At 31.9% G+C, this 22,483-nt stretch overlaps 2 protein-coding genes across 3 annotated transcripts; both read left to right on the top strand.

The window, feature by feature from the left end:
* Positions 1-5,398: 5,398 nt before the first annotated feature.
* LOC132717178 (uncharacterized) lies at positions 5,399-13,642 on the top strand. Of its 2 annotated transcripts, XM_060700602.1 has the most exons (6): positions 5,399-5,516; positions 8,955-9,140; positions 9,446-10,051; positions 10,397-10,757; positions 11,372-11,772; positions 12,750-13,642. In XM_060700602.1, exons 2-6 carry the CDS (start codon positions 8,976-8,978, stop codon positions 12,984-12,986), a joined length of 1,770 nt encoding a protein of 589 aa, XP_060556585.1. In that variant the 5' UTR covers positions 5,399-5,516; positions 8,955-8,975; the 3' UTR covers positions 12,987-13,642. The 2 variants fall into 2 exon arrangements, with proteins under 2 accessions (XP_060556585.1, XP_060556587.1); XM_060700604.1 differs by lacking the exon at positions 8,955-9,140 and having other exon boundaries at positions 5,408-5,516.
* Positions 13,643-15,983: 2,341 nt separating this feature from the next.
* Positions 15,984-20,071, top strand: LOC132717177 (protein mab-21-like 3). Its single transcript, XM_060700601.1, has 4 exons — positions 15,984-16,343; positions 17,167-17,374; positions 18,091-18,479; positions 18,994-20,071. The coding sequence occupies exons 1-4, from the start codon at positions 16,152-16,154 to the stop codon at positions 19,225-19,227; spliced, it is 1,023 nt and encodes a 340-aa protein (XP_060556584.1). The 5' UTR covers positions 15,984-16,151; the 3' UTR covers positions 19,228-20,071.
* The last annotated feature ends 2,412 nt before the right edge of the window (positions 20,072-22,483 follow it).

The following is a 22,483-nucleotide window of genomic DNA, read 5'->3' as shown; positions in this document are numbered from 1 at the left end:
TCAGCTTTATCTGAAAAGAACACAAAAGCTATAAGTATTAGATGACTAGTAGTATATGATGTTTATATCTGACCCAACAGGTAAATCAACGTTGCTACAACATTGAAATATTGTCAGAGTTCAACGTCCTAACAATGTTGAAAATGTACAATGCAGATTAAGTCATTATGATAGTGCAAATCGTATGTTTGTATTTGCATTTATGTAACTGTCAGTAATACGATATCCTTTAATTTTTGTGGCAAAGGCATCATAAAAAAAGCTTCATTCGTTAACAATTAATATATTGCATTTCATTACATTTTATTTTGTATTTTAAAAAGTGTATTAAAAGGTGGGTTCGTTTTAACTGCTTATATCAAACATTTCTGGTTTAAAACAAATGCACGCGGAGTAACTGCAATTAATCAAAAATCATTTTGGTAGGGTGAAGATTTGAATATTAAATTAATATTTGTTGATTTTCAAATTCATAAGTGTACGTAAAACATTTGTCATCATAATGTTATATATGAGTACAAGTATGACTAGGTCTGAAGAAAAGAAAGCATAATTTGAAAACCCTGTATTAAACAATTTCAGATTTATCATGAGTAGGAACTAAATCATTCTTTTATAACAGATCTGGTAAAGATAAAGTCTCGATATCCAGTTTAATACCTCCCGTCAGATGGTGCTATGGAAGCTTATTCGCTATCATGATGACACCTTTTCTTAGAGATTTCCCAGTAGAAAAAAAGTTATCCAGGCAAATGACACAAATATTGAACATGCTGTTAGGAAAGGCACTAAACAAATTTTAATAAAAACTTGAAAGTGGTGATATTCTATGAAAAATTGATCGGAGTAAAATTTAAATCGTTTTCGGAGAAAAGCGCTATACAAAAAGCTTATTTGGATATTCATTCAATTCTAACTAGGATTTTGAAAAACAATATGTTTAACATCCATCACGCTCATCGACAGATGGTACATGTACTTATAGTTATGATCAGTTTTGTTTTTCAAAGATTTGTTGTCTCCGGCTGTTTCATAGTTTATATGTTTACGAAAAATGATATAATAACGAACTTCAAATTACTGTTTAAAATAGCTTATTTAATTTATACAAACAAATGTTTATTTACCTCTATGTATTTATCTCGTCATCCAAATGCAGTATGCTAGCCTTCTTTGCATACATATGAACGTCAGGGCAGTTTATCTCATACCGGTATTTTGTTATCAAAGACTATTGAAACTATGATGACCGATTAACCCCATATCATATTTTTGGTTTTCCACAACGAAATTGGGGGAAAACACGTATGTACGGCCAAGTTACTTTGAACCTGACATGAAAAATTAAACTCAGACATAATTATCTGCTTAATTCCTATACATCAAAGTTTCAAAGTGGATGCTCACCACCACATTAAATATTTATTCACGAGATATTCCAACCACATTAAAAATTCATTCACAAGATATTCACCTATTATGACAGACAGTTACCTGTTATATATGTTGGTGTAGTTTAGAGGGAGACATAGGCAAAATTTTAATTTCTTAGTTTTTAATGTTTCATCTATTATTCTATAAATGTCATCAAAATAAACACACTAAACAGTCAAAAGAACAAAACTTTGTTCCATATAAAAAAATAAAATGGTGTTTTCCTAACTTGACCCGCGTGGGTCAGGTTAGAGCGCTATGATTTCACAATAGTTGTCACTGTGTACTCTGGAAACGTTAAAGAACATGTCAAATCAATTACTTAGACTTGTTTTAATCATACAATATCTGCAATACCTGTATAGTAACTTCCAGGGTTTGTTCAAAGCACATGACTTGTTTTTAAACTATTCGGTGATTCTGTTGGCGACCAAATTTCGTTCAACATATATAAATATATTTAAGCTTCAAACCCAAAATATATAGAATCTATACAGAAATTCATGCTGGGACTTTAGGAAAAGTCATTTTAGGGTGATTTGAGTACAGAAGATCATTTTTGTATTTTTGTCATTATTTTGCTTGTGTATCCCAGGTTGATGCGACCTTTCTACGCATGTTTTCCTTTCATTGGTAGATAATTACACAACTTGGTTGATAACCCCTATTTTTTCATCAACATCAATTTGTTTCAATCACAATTCTCTTAAATCATGCAACGTTTAAGAAAATTATCTGCCTAAGCTTAATTTTTCCTCCCTTACCTTTGTGAAAAATACTTAATTTGTTCCCATTATACTTTATACATTGTAAATTGTAACATTGAATTGAGATAACCTAACAAATGGTATACATATCGTATAAACACTGCCTATGGTTTTGAGATAACATCAATATTTATCAGCGTCAAAGTGAATTTGTTTTAATGATAAATTTAAATGAAACATAGTTCACATGTTGATAAATATCTGATTATATCGTCCCAGTACACTGTCATACCTTGACAAAAGTTTATATATTAGAGAAATGTATTGGTTAGCAATGTTTACTAGAAGCTTAAAATTTCCACGTTTCCGTAATCAGCTACGATTTACACGTTTGTTATAAATGATTTTATTCCTCGATACTTAAAGTAGTGGTATGTAATATTTAAATACTCGAGAAATTATTTTTTTTTAAATTTCTTTATAAAATTAATTAATTCTTTCTAAATTATATGCAAAACAAATGTATCATTCATTAAGTCAATTGCTGTTTTCTTTTCTTTTTTTAAGTAAAAAACTTTGATAACTATAATATGGCTTAGTCAATATTAACAAAAACAATACAATTGATTTTCATATTGTACCTAATCAATGTTTTACTGAATTCTTAAAGATAAGCCTTATTAGCCACAGATACAAGAATAAAACCATGCATATTTTCTGACATAATTGATGCAATGCCGATTTCAATATATACATCATTTATATTCTACGTTAATAAAGCAACAACAAAAATCTTCATTTCGATACGCAGTAAAATTTCGGGTTGTTATGTCAGAAGTTTGAATAGAAAACCATGGATTTTTTAGCAACATGTATTCCGGCAGTGTCACTTGCACATCTAATACAGCTAATAAAGTGATACATTTAATCGGAGCAATATTAATTTATTTCGAAAAGCAATGCACTACATGTATTTAAGATTAATTTACTATGTGCCTCCGTTTATAATTTCTGCTATGAGTCGAGTTTAGTTGACATTTAATTCGGTCTATTTACTATTATATCATTTATTTTGATTTTGAGTTCAATTTACATTATTACTTATCATTTTACCTCAAACTTGATAAAAAATGAAGATGACCTTTTTTCCAATAAATATCATATCATTATAGCAAGCAGTCTTCCATTTATCATACATTTTAAGAATTACATATTTCTAACGTATATCATGGACATCAAATAACCTGATATAGTTACATGTAATTTATCTTTCTTAATTACATTTGAGTTGACTAAATTATTAAAGCACAATTAAGTATCTTCCACATAAGCAATGGATATGACTTGGCCTAACTACATTATTCTTTCCATTTGCGTGTTACCTATACAATGTTTATAGAAAGTTAAAGAAGGAGTTTTGCCAAATTATATCAAAATATATGAAAATATTTGAAACAATTCATTTGACCTACTATTGTATTTTGTTGATCCAGAAAATGCTCGTTTCCCCGATATACATCAGTAAAGTGCATTTACAAGCTGTAAGTCTCCCTCAGGTTTGATATCACACTTTGAGTATCTTAAAAGCCATCAATAAGAATGCTTTCATTTCATTTATACTGAGTTTCCATATATCGTATTGCGATCAGAAGGCCTTATAAAATGGGAAAGATCATTACCTCAAGTTTCCCAGTAAGAAAGGTTAACAAATTCTAATGACTCGGTGTTCACATATTTTCTGTCTTGTTAATATCAAATTGTGTCAGTTATAAATTCTTTTTCAGTTTAACATTTGGTAACAAAAAAAAACCAGAAATGTATTGTCAACCTGTAGCAAAATAATAGAGTTAAGAGTGTTAGAGACTAGCGTACACTAGAAAATGTCAGAATCATCAATATCAAGATTATAAAAAGTGCCAATGGTTCATGATATTATTATCTAAATAGAGTTTGAAAAAGAACAAATTTTCCTTTTTATAATAACCAAAATATTTGGCATAGCGTAAATATGCAATAAATAAAATTTTGTCTGCTTTCTGTAGAGATTTGCATGTTTTTTCCTATCATTTTATCATTTCAGATACAAGACTTTTATTTACTATAATTGTATATTTACAAATGTATCAAGTGGCGAAACATGCAATTTTGAATTTTCGTCGGATTGTCTCAAAGTTGGCTAATAAGTGACTATTTCATGGGCATTAAGATTATAGACAACATCTTTTGTTAGCGTGTGACTTGTGATCAAGAAATTGCTTGTTTTATATATAAATAATTAAAAAAGTACATATTCACGTTTCAAATTCTACAGTATTTTTTTTTTATTTATTCGAAACGTTAACATCTGGCAAAGTATGCTTGAATTTGTACTTCCAGTGAAGAAAAGTCCATATATTTTATTCATTTTGTCTTATAATTTATTTATTCTTATGTTATTATGTAAAGTAGCGACAAAGTCTAAAATATATTTTCGAAAACCGTATAACCGAAGAGAATGCACTTAGAACCGATATTTAATAAGAAAATTACTACAAGTATTATATAATAGTACGATAGGCTAGGTCTTGTTCCAGAAAAGTTTGTGTCCGAAATGTCACAAAAAAGTGAATAAATTAACCGAGACTAAGCCGTCGCCTTTAATATCCCGTGCTCAAGACAGCAACCAATTTTTACATAATTTCTCAAAACAAAATTTTTCTGGTCGTCGGCATTTAAAATATATTTGATAACAAACATATCACTTTTACCCTTGAGATATTATATAGTCTTTATAAAACACAACACGAATTACGTTCACATTTTAACATTTGTCATTCACAAATAAGTGGCCACAATATCAGAAAATAATACATGGTATTTTATATTGTAAGTCTTTTTCATATTAAAGCAACGAAAAATTATTTGTATAAATTATGCTTGTGCTGAAAGAAAGTATCAAAAAACGACTCCTTAAACAATTGTTCGTTCTTATTGATTTTTGAACAAATTCTTCTTCTTTGCAAACTCTTTACATATATCATAAACATCAATGAAAACAATTTGAAAATTATCTTGTTAATATCTGTTCGTCGGTCCTCCTCCAAGAATGTAAATTAAAATGGTTCGGAAAAGTCAAAGTGAATAGGAAACACATTCTTCCTACCAAGCTGATTAAAATCATTTACAAAAACGTACGTGACTTACAATAAAACAGCCTATTGTTACTGTCACATAAGTAACTAAAACTTCCTGGTCTATACAAACTTTACAAAGAAAGGTAAATAAGCCCATATACTACGCATTTATAAACGAAAATATTTCAACTAGTTTTTGAACGCATTTGCGAAAAACAACTTAATTGCGCAGTTTAAATTTGGATTTACGAAATTTAAACAGGTAAATTCGTTAAATTTTTGAAACTTTGCTATTTGAGATATTTGAGAAATATATTAAAATGCCACTTAACGTTGATATTTAAAAGTTTGGGGTAAGGGAGTAATTTCATTTATCACATTGCATGCAAATTTTATAATTCCAATGAAATATTCCTTTTTCTTTATTTATTCAAACATTATTAAAAATTAATATTTCCTAATTTATATTTCTTAACCCTTTACCTCATATATACGCGAAACAACGCACTTTCGCCCCCCCCCCCCCTTTTTAGGCCTGAAATAGTGAAAAAATGTCCTATTTGGGCCCCAAACACATGTTTGCGTTTGAGAAATGTTGCTAAAAAAAGTGAGCACTTTTTCGGCGCCGCTCCCAATCCAAAAGATACATCAGGGGGTTGCCAGAAGGGGGATGTGCCCCCTTCTGTTTGGGGGTTTGAAGGGGGCGGAATCCCTCTCATCGCCAAGATAATTTTGGACTTGTGAGAGTCTAAAAATGATCCCAGGTCGATCATAATGTAACGTGTAACCAACGCTGAAAAGCCTTTGACTCTATCTCAAATCCTTGAGAAGTTGCAGCACTTTGAAATAAATTTTGATGGAAAAAATCGAGGCCAAATAGTGATTTTTGGCAATTTTGAGATGTCCCCTCGTTGCCATGGTAACAGGAAATCTAAGACTGAGCATGTCGTTACAAAGGCAAAGGTCTAGTCAACATTTGTGCCAAGTTTGATAAGTATTGAAGCATTTTTCATAGTTTCATAGCAGTTTGAACTTGTAACAGGAGGCTTTTCAGTGAAAACAGCCATTTTTCACAATATGCTCATGGGGGAAAGGGTTAAGAGTCGTTTTATTATTTTGATTTATTTATTTTGCAAGTAAATCTGTCTTTTCATGTCTTGTTATTTCGCTATAGTACATGAATAATTTTTCGTCCAATGAAAGTGTACTTTAGTACCTGCTATAATCAACTTCTACGTATTTTACTGACAAAGAGACCTTAGTGGAGCATTGTTTGCTCGTTAAGAAATTGTTTTGCAAGATCTTGTACTCTTCCTTTAGGATTGTTGAAATTTTCATCACCATTATTAATACCTTGATTGCCTTTTGGGTCTATGCTTTCCAGGTACATTTCAAACGTAGCCCTGTCCCTCTAATTGTTGCATCTCTACACGTCCACCTCACCACTTCGTGATCCGCAGTATCGTTAAGGCAGTCTTTGCTTGTTATACCCTTTGGTCAAATTTATATTAGATTACATTGATAATTGCTACACAGACTGTTTGTAAATATAAAACAAACATGTTCTGACTTAACATGAAGCAGATATTTCCTGTTTAAAATATTTTACACACTAAAGGTGGTCACAATATTAATAGGGAACGCAGCTTCCCATACCTAGTTTATTCATTCTTTTATATAAGTAAGAATTTCATAGATTTAAATAAAATTATGTGATTAAAATATTTTACTCAAAGATGTATATTAAGTATAGTATCTTTCACTCGTAGGCGCATATCTAAAGAGATCAAGTCATCTACAAATGACTATGTCTCTATTACATCTATATGTGCGGTTGGATAAGGTTAATTCATTAGCTCTGAATGTCTGAAATGGACTCACATGGTCTCTACGTCCTTTAAACTACACTTTGTTTAGTTCTGTCTGATAAGATTGGGCAAAGGGATCTTTTGAAACAACTATTAATTCGTAATAGACACCACTAAGTACGCGCCTTTTCATGGTCTGATCATTCATTTAATTTTGCGCATAAATCGAAATCTTACAGTCAATCCAGGATCATAATCATTATAAATACCCCTTATCGTAACAAGTTATTTGATTGAAGCAATGTTATCTTTTTAAAAGTGCACATCTCCTATTAAATTGCTCTTCAGTTCCTTATAATTTTTTGAATCTGATATTGTTGCTGTAACCTTCGTTGTCTAAATGTAACGGATTTATTATAAAGTATATCAAAATTCTGGGGGCTTATATTCTTTGTCATCTTGTTTAACTGGCATGTACTTCATGATGCCCTAATGTAGGTGTTGGCGGTGGATGCCTTTGTCACCTTCTGTAATCTAGAGCTGACGCAAACAACTTTCTTTTTTACATATATTTAAGTTTATTTAAGTATGGAGGATATTTGGGTACTTATCTCCTCAATATTTGTTGAAAATTCCATTGTTTCTTTCCGTCCCTCAAAAGAACAAATTTCGTGATGTATCTTAAATAAATAAATTACTTAACCTTCGCGACATAGATTGTGGTCATGTGCTACTTACTTTTATCCGCTACAAAAATGGATTGGTCTCATAATTTCCTTTAAGTCCCAGCAATAACCAAACCAATTATTTAAAATTTAAGTCACAACTAAATATATGGCATACGTAATTAGACATTCTACATAAGTAATTAGCCTATCGGAATAACAGTAAAAAGTATTTGGAAAAGACTTAAGGTCATTCTGGCAAACTCACAGTTTTTGGTAATATTAAACCCAATCAAAAAGGCGATGTATTTAATACACATATGTTTTATTTTTTATAAGATTTTTAACTTAAATTAATTGAATATTCACATAATCACATTTCACTTAACTTAATGATGATTGATGTGGAGAAGTTTAAATTAAAACACGACCAACATCTAATATTTAAACCTGCAAGCTTGTACAAACTACTGGTTATTGATTTAAGTGAGAGGTACTCAATTCTCAACACGCAATAGTGTTGGCCTCAATGATCGCGAAGAAAGATATTACAACACAGAAGTGAAGTACGTGGCAACTTTTTTACAAATGCCACACAGCACTTGACACCTGCAGTTGTAAAGTATAAAAATCTTCAAACAAAGTGATGAAAAAGTGAAACCAATGCTTTCATGGTGAGAGAGCAAGCATTTTCGAAAAGGGCTTTAAATATAAATAAGTTTCATGTCTATTGTGCCGGACTATATTTGATAAATTTACTTGGGACAAATGTTTTTTCTACAATGTATATAAAAGGCCTGAAATATTGACAGAGATAACATAGATTCAATATTTAAATGTTACATTGTAAACATACTCATAAATATCTGATAATTGAGTTAATGGTTTTTAAGGTTTACACATGCGAATAAATTACCTTGATCAATATTCTTTATCTTGCGTGACATCTTGTAATTTAGCCCGCATTATTGAACCAAATAATGTGTTTGCAACTGATGTCAAACCATGCTAATGACGACGCATAAAATGCTAATTGTAAGCAATTGTATGTTGTATTGAATCTTCATTAGTAATGCAAAAACCATCAAATGAAAACATAACTTGATAAACATAAATGGAATTAATATTCAGGAAACCTGTGTTTTAGTTTATCTTATATGTTTTGGACGTTTAAGTAGCTGCAAAATTCGAAACTTTTGAAACATTGTCCGAAATCTTTATCTCCAGTGAAATATTAGACAAAGAGAAATGTCAGGATATTGGGAGAAAATATCGGGTGCATCAGCAAAATATATTCCTGCCAGTACCAGCACCACACCAGTTGCAGCAGGTGGAGCATCAATATTAGGTCTTGACAGAACATTACCCGGAAGGCTAACAAATTTATCAAATCAAATTACAGATTTCCAGACCGTACGTACTTTTATTTGTTAATATGTTTGATTGACATAGCTAAGTTTAAACGTGCTACGGTAAAATAATATGAAACCACGTTCTTTTAAATTAATTGAAAGATTAAAAAATATAGTTGAACTATTATATTTCATTTAACTAATTCCAAGTACTTACATCAACGAATATCTATCTATTGCCAAAACAATGATAAAGAGTAGACTGGATCATATGACTGTCGAGAAAGAATAGATAAAAAATGTTCTTTAATTTTTATACTTTCAAATGTATTTTTTGTGACATGTTCATGCTAATTTTTCTTACAGGAGTCGTTGATCAACAGCAGAATTAATTGTGGACGAAGAAAAAGACCGTCATCTGAAACACTGATGCATGAGGGTGGGAAAAGACCGTACCAAGTAGCAACTGTTTTATCGGAAGCAAGTAAAGCAGCAACTGTACTTCCATTAAAAAGTGACGAAATGAAAGTGGCCCCGTTCCAAACGTTACCGATGCCCGAGAGAAATTTTTCAAGTGCTGTAACTATAACCAAACATAGCCACAACAGCGGATTATCTAAAGCCACATCGTTTACAGAATGTTCTCCCGGATCATTAACATTAAACAAAACTGGATGCGAATTTTCTAATCGGAAAAAGAACTTACTAGATAATATCTTTGAAAAAATTGCACTTGATAAGGTTGACAGACAACATTCTAAGCGCCTTGTCGATCGAACACTGAAATCAATTACTTCAAAATTTGATAGATTTCAAGGTGGCGGAATCTACAGACGTCAATATATTGATGCTGGAAGCTATCCTGTGAAACTGAAGATAAACAAAGCTGATGAATTTGACGTCAATATACCTCTCAACATTGACGTAAAAAGAGTTCGAGACACTGGCAATGTGAACTACGTTTTCAAAGACGTGAGTTTCTTGTCCTTGCTAGATTGTGTCATGAATTTTAATAATAAATTATTTAATCAATAATAGATTTTGAAATACAAATGACTCGCTTTTAGCCTTTCTTGAAGTCGACTTTATTGCGAAAAAATATTAACGTAAGCATTAACGTTTGAACTTCACAATTAAAAATTGCTCAATTGGTAATTATATTTTTAAGATAACTATTTATGCACGATGAATAAACAGGCAATAAGTGTTGAAGCAAACGATTATGTATATCTAAAGTTTTGCTATCACTGTTGGCTTGATATCAATTTCAGCAAGGACTACGTTTTGCTATCACTGTTGGCTTTATATCAATTTCAGCAAAGACTAAGTTTGTGTTTGGAGAAACAGCTTTTCTTTAATCATCAAGGAACGGCGATTCCTCCGGGCTATGCTGTTGTTGAAGTAGAAATGTTTATTGGAGGATGTTATCATTTCCTGTCACGAAAAAGAAATGAACTTCCGAGAAAGTTCTTACATATTGGTCTTCCAATACCTCGGCAGGATGCTCCACATCGTTACATGTTCCACCCCAGATATCGTAGATTTGGCTTCATGGATCCATTACAAAGATCAAACAGAAGTTCAAAATTTCAAGACCGTATTGAACTCATTCCAGCTGATGTTAAGAGAGATTTTTTTGAGAAAATACAAAGTGCAACATCTTTTCCATGGAATCAACGTAAGTAGAAAAACAAATATATCATTTTCAAAGTAGAAATAACTATTGATTGTTTCAATCTTATTTTGGTATAAAGTAACATAGCTGATATTTCAGATAGTTCTATGGAAGATAAAAGTTCAACGTAAGTTGTCCTTTCGTCGCAAAAATGCAGATTCTTTGATGAGGACTAAGCAATATCTTACATTTTCTAACAATGCTTGACACAATACTGTTATCCTACTTTGATAAAAAATTGTTAATGTCACTAGTAAAAGTGTTGTTACATGGAGTCGATGTAAGGTTGACTTTATTTTAAAAAGGGAAATACTGCATGCATTTGAGCTTCCTTACTCCATCATTCGTTATTTATTCCGTGTACAAGTATTTGGTTATAAGACGAGTTTTGTTGAAATTATACACGCTTTAGTTTGGTCCACAGTGTAATACAATGTACACATATATTATTTTACTTTGTTATTATACCTTCAAATCGCGTATCAGTTTGGTGTATAATAACTTATCTTTGATATTAGTGCGATTACGTTACATTTTATATCATCATTTTAGACACGACATTTTGAAACAAATATCTTATCTTTATGGCAAGCAAACCGTTTGCTTTCTATTATCAGATTCAGTACATATTTCTAAAGTATCTCATGGACCGGCATTGACAATGACGTTGGTGCCATTTCAAGGTTCACCAGTAAAGCACAACATTAACGTGGATATTACCCTGTCTTTGGAGTGCGATATACCTCTGTCGAGATTTGGATGGCCGAGGGAAAAAACAAAACAAGCGTTTGAGCGGGATGTTATAGATGAAGTTTTGAACGCAGGAATACATCTTGTACCAAAGAAAGATTTATTTTGGGCGATATCTTTCTCGAAGGCAGAACGAGCTCTTCTATCGCGGTTGGATACAGATGGCGGCTGCAGAAAATATGTTACTAAGATAATGAAGAAGTTCGTGATGAATTGTAGCTCACAGTCCACCAATGGACTTCCTGGAATTTCCTCACATATAATAAAGGTACATTCATAGCATTGATTCATAAATATTGACGGTTAGCCTCCGATTAAAATGTAATTATAATCATTATTTGAGATACAACTTATGAATAGTATTTTATTTCATTTTATGTATCATAATTAAAAATTGGTATAAGTTAGCGACGTCATACAAAATTAACTTGTTATTTGCGATAGTGGGTGGAAACAAAATTATGATATATGTACATGTAATTACGCTTAACTGTACAGATAAATTTAACGTTTTTTTAAACAATATAAATAACTTAAAATCGATGTCACCTGTAGTTTCTTTCTTTCTGTCGTTTTTCTTTCTTCCATACTTCTTTCTTGCTTGTGTTTATAACTACCAATTGAAATCATTATAAAGTACACGCTCTGTTGACATCTTTAGTTCATTTGGTATTGTACCCTGAAATATGCATTATTTAATTATTCTAAAAGTGCAAACTGACTGCGTTCGATTCAATGTTTTGAACACAGAGTGGGATAATCTTATTATATTATTTTGATCTTCAGAATAAAAAAAAATTATATTCACATAGATTTTACAAATTTAAATCATATTCATCACCTGTTTATGTGACATCACAAAAATGTTCTTATGTATTATAACAATAAACTCGATTCAAATGTATCTTATGCCTCCATGTAACATAACTGTTAATTCAATATGTTTCTATGCTTTCTTCTAATATTACTGTTAACTCGGTTCAAATGGATAGAGTAGCAGCGTGGCCGAGTGGTGAACGCATCGGATTAGTAATCTTAAGATTACTGACCGCGTGGGTTCATACCCTGTCAGGGGCAAAACGTCGTTTCCTTGAGCAAGAAAGTACATTTCTTACTTATTACTGGTTAGTTCCTGGAAATGATTCGCAAGTGTTCCAATAAGCTTCCAGCATCCAAAACAATCGAACTATAAACTGAATGGATTGTGTGCTTATGTAATGCAGCGAATTGAACTATTTTTTTCAGACACGAATCCTCTGGTCTTGTGAAGAACACAGCAACGTGCCATCGTACTGGTGCTATTATAATAGAGATGTTTGTTTGATTAACACGCTGGAAGAGTTCATCAATGACCTGAATTCAAGATGGCTGCCAGAATATTTCAACTCTGGTATAAATATACTGCAAGACAAAGATGTCAGCGTACTCAACACGCTATCGTCTTTTATGAGGAGAAGACAAATAGAACTTTTAAACATGTAGAAGTTTAGAAGTGAACTTGGGTAATACTAGAGGTTTTGTATTTTTTAAACGGTATAGGACGATTTATAAATAACAATATATAACAAGGCCTACGTACAATGTAAATTTAGATTGGACTACAAGATTATAATCCAAAGTTATAATAGAAACATTTTTAACAAGCTAATTATTATGCTGGCTGAATAAATAGATATCCCCTGCCATAAGATACAAATCACTTGACTGATTCCTTTTAAATATGAAGTGCATAATAAGAGTTAAATTGAATTATGATTGTACAAACTCACAATACTGCAAATTGCTAAGCTAAAATGTTCTTGTTAAAACATCCTTTTAAGATATAAATGAATTATTGACATTTAAATATTATCATAAAGTTATGTTATTTCATTTGGTCACTTATCTAAAGTGTGTAACTAATAATTGCTATTATAAAATTCAAATTTTGCAAAGCATGAGCATTGATTGTATGCTCAATTTCAAGGAATCCCATTACACCCCAGGATTTAATGTAATTTTCACTTACTTGGCAATGATACTTGTAAGATTGACATGTATCTTACATGAATTCATTAATTTTATAGAATCACTATTAAGATTCTGATAATCTAACAAATTACAGCTACGTAAATGTAAAGGTAAACCTATATTTTCAGTGGAAAAACAATGTTTTTGTATGTGTAAACAATTAATGGATGTTTTGATTTATGCAGGATTTATGCAATCATTTTTGATTATCAAATGACATGAATTGCCGCTTCATGTAATTGAATAATATTAATTGGAGTTGCATACATTGCTTTTATATACTTGTAAACATATTTTAAACGCATTTTGAAATGTACATCTTTATGATTTTAATGTTTCCAGTATAACACTGTAACGATAGAAGGTAACTGAGCGCGATCCCCCCCCCCCCTTTTTGTTGTCTCAGATGGTGAAAAAATGCCTTATTTAGGCCCCAACACTTGTTTTTGTTTGAGAATGTTGTCAAAAAAGTGACCTCTTTTTCGGCACGGCCCCCCAACCAAAAGATACATCAGGGTGTTGCCAGGGGGGATGTGCCCCCTTCTGTTTGCGGGGTTTGAAGGGGGGCGGAGTCCCCCTCATCGCCAAGAAAATTTTGGACTTGTGGGAGGCTATAAATGACCCAGATTGATCATAAGGTAACGTGTAACCAACGCTGAAAAGCATTGAGAAGTTGCAACACTTTGAAATCAATTTTGATGGAAAAAAATCATCGAAAAATAGTGATTTTTGGCAATTTTGAGATGTCCCCTCGTTTCCATGGTAACAGAAAATTTAAACCTGAGCATGTTGTTGCAAGGGCAATGGTCCAGTCAACATTTTTGCCAAGTTTGATTAGTGTTGAAGCAGTTTTTATAGTATTATAGCAATTTGAACTTGTAACGGGAGACTTTTCAATGAAAACAGCCATTTTTCACAAAATGCTCATGAAGTAATGGGTTAAACCGTTTTGATCATTATTAACACCCGAGTACAGATAGGCTTATCTGATTGTTAACAATATTACATAAAAGGCGAGGTATGTTTCACTAAAATTTGCATATTTGTTGTAAATAACACAAAATGACTGTTATTGTAAATAATTAAAATTGATGTATTGATCAGAATACAAAACCATTTGTATACAAAATGTGCTATATTGGCTAACTTCTTGATCATAATTAATCTATATACTATGTGTGTGTGTTTAAGGTAATACTTTCACCGTATATATTTTGAGGGTGTACATAATGTGTGATCCCAGCTAATTTATTCAATTAAAGACTAGAGATATGGGTTCTTCCTTCTATTTAAGTAACTGAAGAAATTGACATATATATTTACTTCTTAACAAAAAAACATCAATTCATATAACATTCAAGTTAAGCATATATGATGGAGTCGATATACTGGTCTGTCAGCAAAGGTAGCACATATTTGTATATGAATTTCCCCATTCATTGATGTTTTGTATTTACTATTAAATACAAACATTTAAGTTTACCCAATAAGAAGTCCGTGTGAACTAAAAGTAATTATGAAAATAAATCTAAAAAATAAATAAATAAATGAATGAGATTTTCATAATCTGTCAGATAGAAAATTCATGGATACCGATTTTTATTTTGACTTCATTTCGACTTTAATAACCCGATCTTTTAAAATGATGAAAAATTGTTATTGGCTAGCTTTTACGTATGAAAGTATGAAATATCATCATCTCGTAAACGGATGCTGGATAGTAAATGTGTTCATGATGAGCGACAAAATATATGAGCCGAATGCATGTGATATGCATCCAATAAAAATCTTTACTTTCGATTTAAATCAATTTACTTTCGATTTACATAGATATTTTGTGTTAGTAGCGTTTTCAGAAAACTAATTGTGTCTAGCACATACATAAATATTCAATACTTGGTTATTTTCGGTTTGAATGTTTACATGCATATATATTATGCTGATAACGGAAATTACATAAAGTCATATCTAAATTTAGAAACTTATACGTGGCTTTAACCAAATCAAAATCGGTATTGCATTTCTGATCAGGAAAAGAAATCTGAAAGTGAGGTTTAAAATGTCTTGTAATATTTGTGGAGAAAGTCGGTTTGGAAATAGTGCACAACTAAATTGTCATGGCATTACAAATCACGCATTATTTTCTTGTACCTGTAACAAAAAGTTCATGGATGAGGAAAGTTTGGATAATCATAAAAAGCAGATGCAGGAAAATGCAAAACCCGAGCAATGTTCAGGATGTTGCCGATCGTTTGTAAACAAAGATGACATGTATCAACACAAAAGAAGCACAAATCACTGGATGAATGATGAAAGGGAAAATGCTCAAAAAGAAACTAATCGTGTATTCTGTGACGACCGATGTGGTAAAAGCTTTAAGTCAGCAAGTGCATATGCAGATCACAAGAGAGATATAGCTGCAAAATTTGAATTTCGGACAAAACATGCCGTGGGGCGACAAGACGTTTCTCGACAAAAGCAGGCTTGACCAGCATAAAAAAAGATACTGGCCACAGCTCAAAACCTAACTCCGAGCGAAAAGAATATCTTGACAATTTTCATAAGAGCAAAGTTGCTATCAGTAAGGAGGATAAGAAATCATCTGTTAAACGTGTTGACGGAATACTTCGGCCAATTATGAACCATGTGAAGAAAGCAGAGGGAGGTGAATTTTATTGCCCAAATGTGGTAAGAGCTGGCAGTTTTCCTGTGAAAACTAAGATTGGAAAACCTGATGAATTTGATACAAACATTGTTTGTAACATTGTCCCCGATAATACAAAAACCCGCGGAAAGGTTGATTTTGAATACCAGAAATTAAACGAAAGGGTATTTATTTATTTATCTATTTATTTATTTATTTATTTATTTTCCTATTTAGCCCCCAAAGAGTGCTCAGTGGCGAGCTTTTGTGACGACAAGTCGTCCGTCGATCGTCGTTTGTCATTTATCGTTCTTTATTGGTAGCTGGATATGATAAAATCTCCACAGGAATGATCTTACGATAGCTTAGATATCGTCTTTGGCTTGTAGCATTGTCTTGATGACCTTTACAACAGTTATATAGGTCATGTCCTCATGGTCATATAGTTTGTATGTAGACGTGCCTTAAACATTTTTTCGTTTGAATCTTCTACTACCAAGAGTTGAGATATAAAATACATGTAGAATAAATGTGTGGTCGTTTACAAAAATTACGTAATTCGTAACCCTTGCCTTGAATTTAACCCCGCCCCCGGATAACTTATGTTATGTAGGGTGATATAGGAAAACACATTTTTAAAAGCCTTCTTGAGTGAAATTGCATTGTTCATAGCTAACTTATTTGGCATGTAGCATTTCCAAGCGGACATGTGCACATTTTTAAAAATTACGCAGCTTTGGTAAATAATGCTGTGACCTAATTACTGACTGTTATCATCGAACAATTGTGACCCTGTCAAGTAATATATCTCAGGTGCGATCCAGGGCCATCATGGCTTTTTCAAATCGTCTCATTATATTTGAATTCTAAACAGATCTACTAAGTGGTATTCTTATTATAAATCAAAAATTGGTAATATGATCGTTTATCCAATTTAGGTTAAATAAAATCATATCTGTGGTGTCATCATTTCCATCTATTTTGAGCTGATTTAATTTCTTCTCACAGATGGGGAAATCGAACAATATGAATATAAAGATGAACCTGAAAGACATTCCTGGTGGCAAAGAAATACCGATGGGATACGCAGTGGTAACAGTTAAAGACGGCACCGTCCCTGCAAAACTTACGTACAATGGACATTTAGTTCCAAGAGAAGTAAAACAAGACCTTTATGGTAAAATTAAAACTGCTGTCAAAGATATAGGGATGAAAAGTAAGTGATTAAAGTATCCAGGACTTTAGTCTAAAAATGCCGATTTGAATTAAACATTTTTGTCTCATAAACGTTGTACTATACTTAAAGACAGAGAAACGTGATAAATCACTAAAAAATTTACCTCTAGAAAAAGAAGGGGGACAAATAGCTTCGTTGCGTGCAGCTAACACTGCAGCAGCTGTTTTTACCTTTTAAAGGCTGTATAAATGTATATCTACCTTTTTTCATCTACAGTATAATCTGTTTAAGATGACCATTAATTGGAGGGTTGAAAAAAGAAAATTCTACATCTAGAAAGGTTTTACACTTATAGCATATGTAAATGCAGCAAAAATTGAGAAATAGCCGTGCTGTGCATAAAACATCAATTTTTGAATTTTGCGATTCCGATTTTTACCCTGACTTTCACAATGTCGTGTTTCATATATCAAAATGAAAACATGAAGTGGTGGTTATTCAGATATTTACGTAGGAGTATTTAAATCTTCATTTCAATGTAGATACAACTTTAATTTTAATGCTAAATGAATCAACGGTATCCTGTGATTTGCAACATAAAATGTTAATTAAGAAGTGATGGTGTAAAATATAATTATGTTGCAAACAACTATTAGATGTATCTAACATAAAAAATGCACTTAGATATAGTTTAATACATGTATTTTCAATTATTTTTAACAAAACGGAAGAACAGATGAAAATGATTTTTGCAGATGTGGATGTGAGTCGTAACGCCCACGGACCTGCCTTGACGTTGAACATACATCAAGGTCAAGGTCTTCATGACATAAGTGTCGATATAACACCATCAATTCCGTGCAAGGTACCTGTGACAGATAACGGTTGGCCTCGTCCGAATACACGTAAAGCTTTCGATAGCCGAGTACTTGATGGCATTAAAACCACCGGGACACACTTAGTTCCAAAAGGCGATAACGTATGGGCAGTTTCATATTCAAAAGCAGAAAAAGCAGCTCTTTCAAAGATTGATGAGGGAAATGGCTGTCGGAGAGAGGTCAATAGAATAATGAAGAAGCACGTCCAGGATTGCACATCTCGATCGAAAGATGGTCTTCCGGGAGTTTCCTCACATTTGATAAAAGTAAAGCTTATTTGAGTTTGTTTCTTTTGTATTTTATTCAGTTAACGATAGTAATGTAGTTTCAATTACCATTTCATAAATCTCACACATTGACCTAAACACAGTCCAAGCATTTTTTAAGAAAAAATAAAGTTCGTTTTGGCTAAGTTTAATCTTTTTGTAATTGTTTTCCAAAAAAAATATTGAGTAAATAGATATGGTCAATGATCGTTTAAAATGTACTTAAAATTTATTTCACTGTCATAAGTTCCGTTCCATATAAATGTAGGATACATTTGTATCTCATAATGCAGGTAAGAAAGTGTTTTATCTCTTTCGTTATCAACTGCTAAATGTCCTATGATTGCTGCGGTAAACAGTAGTATGATAAATTAGCAATACCAAAGTAATCCATCAACTCCTTTTGCAAAAGTAACAGTGAAGTACGTTTTTTTTGTGTTTGCAACATATCGAATGCTATAATATATATTTCTGAAACTTCAAATATCATTTGTTTTTGATATTTTCTTTTTAGCATCAAATTCTTTGGTCTGCGGAAAAACGTCCAGATCAAAATTACTGGCAACATGGCAACATTTATAACTGCCTGATTGATACCATGGGGGATATGGCATCAGCCCTTGATAGAGGAAAACTTCCAAATTACTTCAGTAATTCTGAAAACATTCTACGTGGGAAAGATCCTGGAGTTCTTCGGGAACTGAGTGGTCATTTTAAGAGAGAAAAGGAAAAGTTATTACATATGTGATATGAATAACTTGTTTGTTATAATGCTAACTAAACGTTTAGGAATTTGGAATGTTTAAATAGAATATATACAACCTTCCAGCTTTACTTTTACACAGTAAAATGATGAATTACAAGTACACATTATAACTTATTCGTTGTGTTATTGAATATGTAAATAATGTTTATTTGAATTTATAGTATCATAGAGTAATAATAATTTAGCGCAAATCGATTATGTTGATTCATTTTCATCGCATGTCAAACATGAAAAACAATAATACGAATGAAGAAAATATTCATAAATATATATATATGTGTAAAACCAAGGTTTTGTCACGAACATACATTAAGCAGTTTCAGCTTTTCTTATCAGTCTTTAGTTAACATCGCAAATTCACTAACGAACTTGTCTGAGCAAATTTATTTGAAAATACAAAGTAAAAATTCAGACATAACTGAATAAAACTTTGTAAGATGCTATAATGATGTATACTAATACACCAATTGCTTCCTTTTTAACTATGTTTTGTTGTTCAATATAAAGTTAAAAAAATACAATATTTATTTTTATCTTCTTACAGTTACACTTCCATAGTTACAATACAACTTTTTTAATTGACTATATAATTATGTAATAAATGATATAACTCTCTAGTAATTATGTAATACAGTATAAAAAGGGTTGTTTCCCTTTAAAAGGTAAACATGTTTGTTAAATTGTTATTAAATATTAGATAAATAATTTTTCAATCAAAGCTAAATCTAAGTTGGTACTTAAGTTTAAATCAAAGTCTGCACATATAATAGTGTCTTTTTTCATTAGGATTTCGTTTTATATTTTGTGTTGCATCATTTATTGTTCAAATGTTATGGTCAAATTTCTCAGTTGTAGAATTACTTATAGAAGTGTTCATTACAAATAGATTGTTGTTAAATATTCTCTCAGCTTTTTGTTCCCTTTTGATAATTAATTTCCTGGACATTGTCCGGAATTTCCCTGCAACAACAGCAATGAATTGCTGAAGAAAAATACTTTATAAAAAAGAACCTTTCTTCAATGGGTTGAGCCCTGAAAATATGAAAATTGATTTTATTTTTATAAATCAACTGCATGGTGCTCTTGACACAGAAAACTATGCAAGAGATAATATGTAAATGTATCCGATACTAAATTGATTATAGATTTTTATACGGTTTTGGGGCCGATTTAAGTGGTCTATTTTTTCTTGCAGCCCATCAAATTACCTACACGTACAAGTACGATACGCCGAGTACAGAAATGGCAAAAATGCCCCAGGTTAATATGTGCAAAGATAAGTGTGAAATGTATCTCTCACATTAAATGCATATAAAACGTTTTTGAAACGTTCATGCAGATACAATATAATTATTTTATATACATAAAATTAAAAGTAGAAAAACCTGTACACTCAATATTTTCTTAGAAATTATATATGATCTACTTAAAGTTTCGAAGCGAACTTAAAAAAACTGATAACCCGTTTTGTTTGCGTAACTATACTTGTATAATACTTATTTAAGAATTGTTTGTGAAATTTTTTCACTTGTCTCTTCCCTCGGTAAGTGTACGTTGTTGAGAAGACACAGGGCATCGGCAGATGATTGAAGAATCAATGCCACGTGTAAGACGGCAACTACAGCTCGGGGTAACGTTGAAGGTAGCACGACTTAGCTTGCATGAAGTTAACTGCCTGTTTGAGGGGAGTGGCCCTACAAAGTAGGCTCTGAGGCGACAAGAATGGTGTGCTTGGGTGCGTGAGCCCCTAGCACGATTAGACGGCTTGAACGGCAGGCCTTTTGCTGGCACCAACAGCCCTTTTCAGGGTTATACCCTTTCATATTGTGTCAGGTTACTGTACATTTACAGTGACCTTTTTTTTGCTCAAAATTCATATCTTATGCTAATACTCCGTGGAAATTGCATGGAGGTAAATTATCACCACTTTGTGCTTTAATATTAACTCTTTAAAGGCATGATCGACTGGTGACATGTCCGGGGTCCGTACTCGACAGCAAAATCTGCATTTTTTGTCTGAAAGGGCGGAGGGCGGATGGACCGTCATTAAGCATAAGCTGTATACATACATACATACATACATACATACATGCATACACCCACGCACGCACGCACGCACGCACGCACGCACATACATACATACATACATACATATATACATATCTGTGAAATTTGCGTCCTAAATGATAATAATAAAGAAATGGCATATTTATATTGTCTGCCCTTTAATTATAGTATTATATTAACTTATAGCTATTACACATTGTGTGGCTAAGAAAACTATATTGCCCTTGATTTATGCGTCACTGTGAAATACGGAAAGTACTTCTAGCTTCGCGACATGCTACAGAGAACAGTAACTGTTGACCGATGTAATTCTGAAATTGATAAAGGTCCATAATTTTTATAAATATATATCAAAAGTTAATAGTTAACATTTTAACTGAATAGTCAGTGAACTTGTTAATTTTTACAATCAAGTTACACATAGGTGACATTCCTCATTACTCATCTACTCTTGATAGTTACATTTATAGAGGTATGTATGGAATAATAAACTTATTTCTTATATATACTTATAAAAGAAATATTGATGAAAAAAATGCGTATTTTCATTTTCCGTATTTTGACTGTAAAAAAAATATTTTTCACGCAGTGAAACATATTTTCCGTATTTTCACCGGTGCCTTACCGGACTATTTTCTTTAAAACTATACCAGTACACACAATTTAAGGGAAAGCCTTTCCAATTGTAATATAAAAAAAAAGAGAAAAATGTATATAATAAACAGAAAATTGAAGTTTTTTCTATAAATACATGATTTTTTTCATCTTCTGGCATGGAAATTATCATATTTTACTCTTGGCAACCGCCACTCGTGAAATATTTATTTTCATACCACGTGATGAAAAATAAATCATGAATTTATGGAAAAAAAACTTGAACATCCTCTATCTATTGATGCAGATCTAAACCGCTATGAAATACAAATATTAGATTAACGAACAGAAAATCTAACTACATCTGCCCAGGGTACGTCTTTTAATCTATTTGAAAGACCCTGATCTGCCTAAACTAGAAATGATTGTAACAAATTCACAATTAATGTGTCTTTAAAATAGGGGAAAAATCTATTAAATAATAAAGAAATTTTTGAGAAAAAGTCAACATTAATTAAAGCTGTATATTGTAATTATCATAACAGGTGCTCGTCCAGTCTTGGTGCCTATGTAAAAA

This window comes from Ruditapes philippinarum, unplaced genomic scaffold, assembly GCF_026571515.1.
Source record: "Ruditapes philippinarum isolate M1 unplaced genomic scaffold, ASM2657151v2 ctg683_1_1_1_1, whole genome shotgun sequence".
NCBI lineage: Eukaryota > Metazoa > Mollusca > Bivalvia > Venerida > Veneridae > Ruditapes > Ruditapes philippinarum.
The sequence above is the reverse complement of the archived record's forward strand: the minus strand, read 5'-3'. Positions and strand labels throughout refer to the sequence as shown.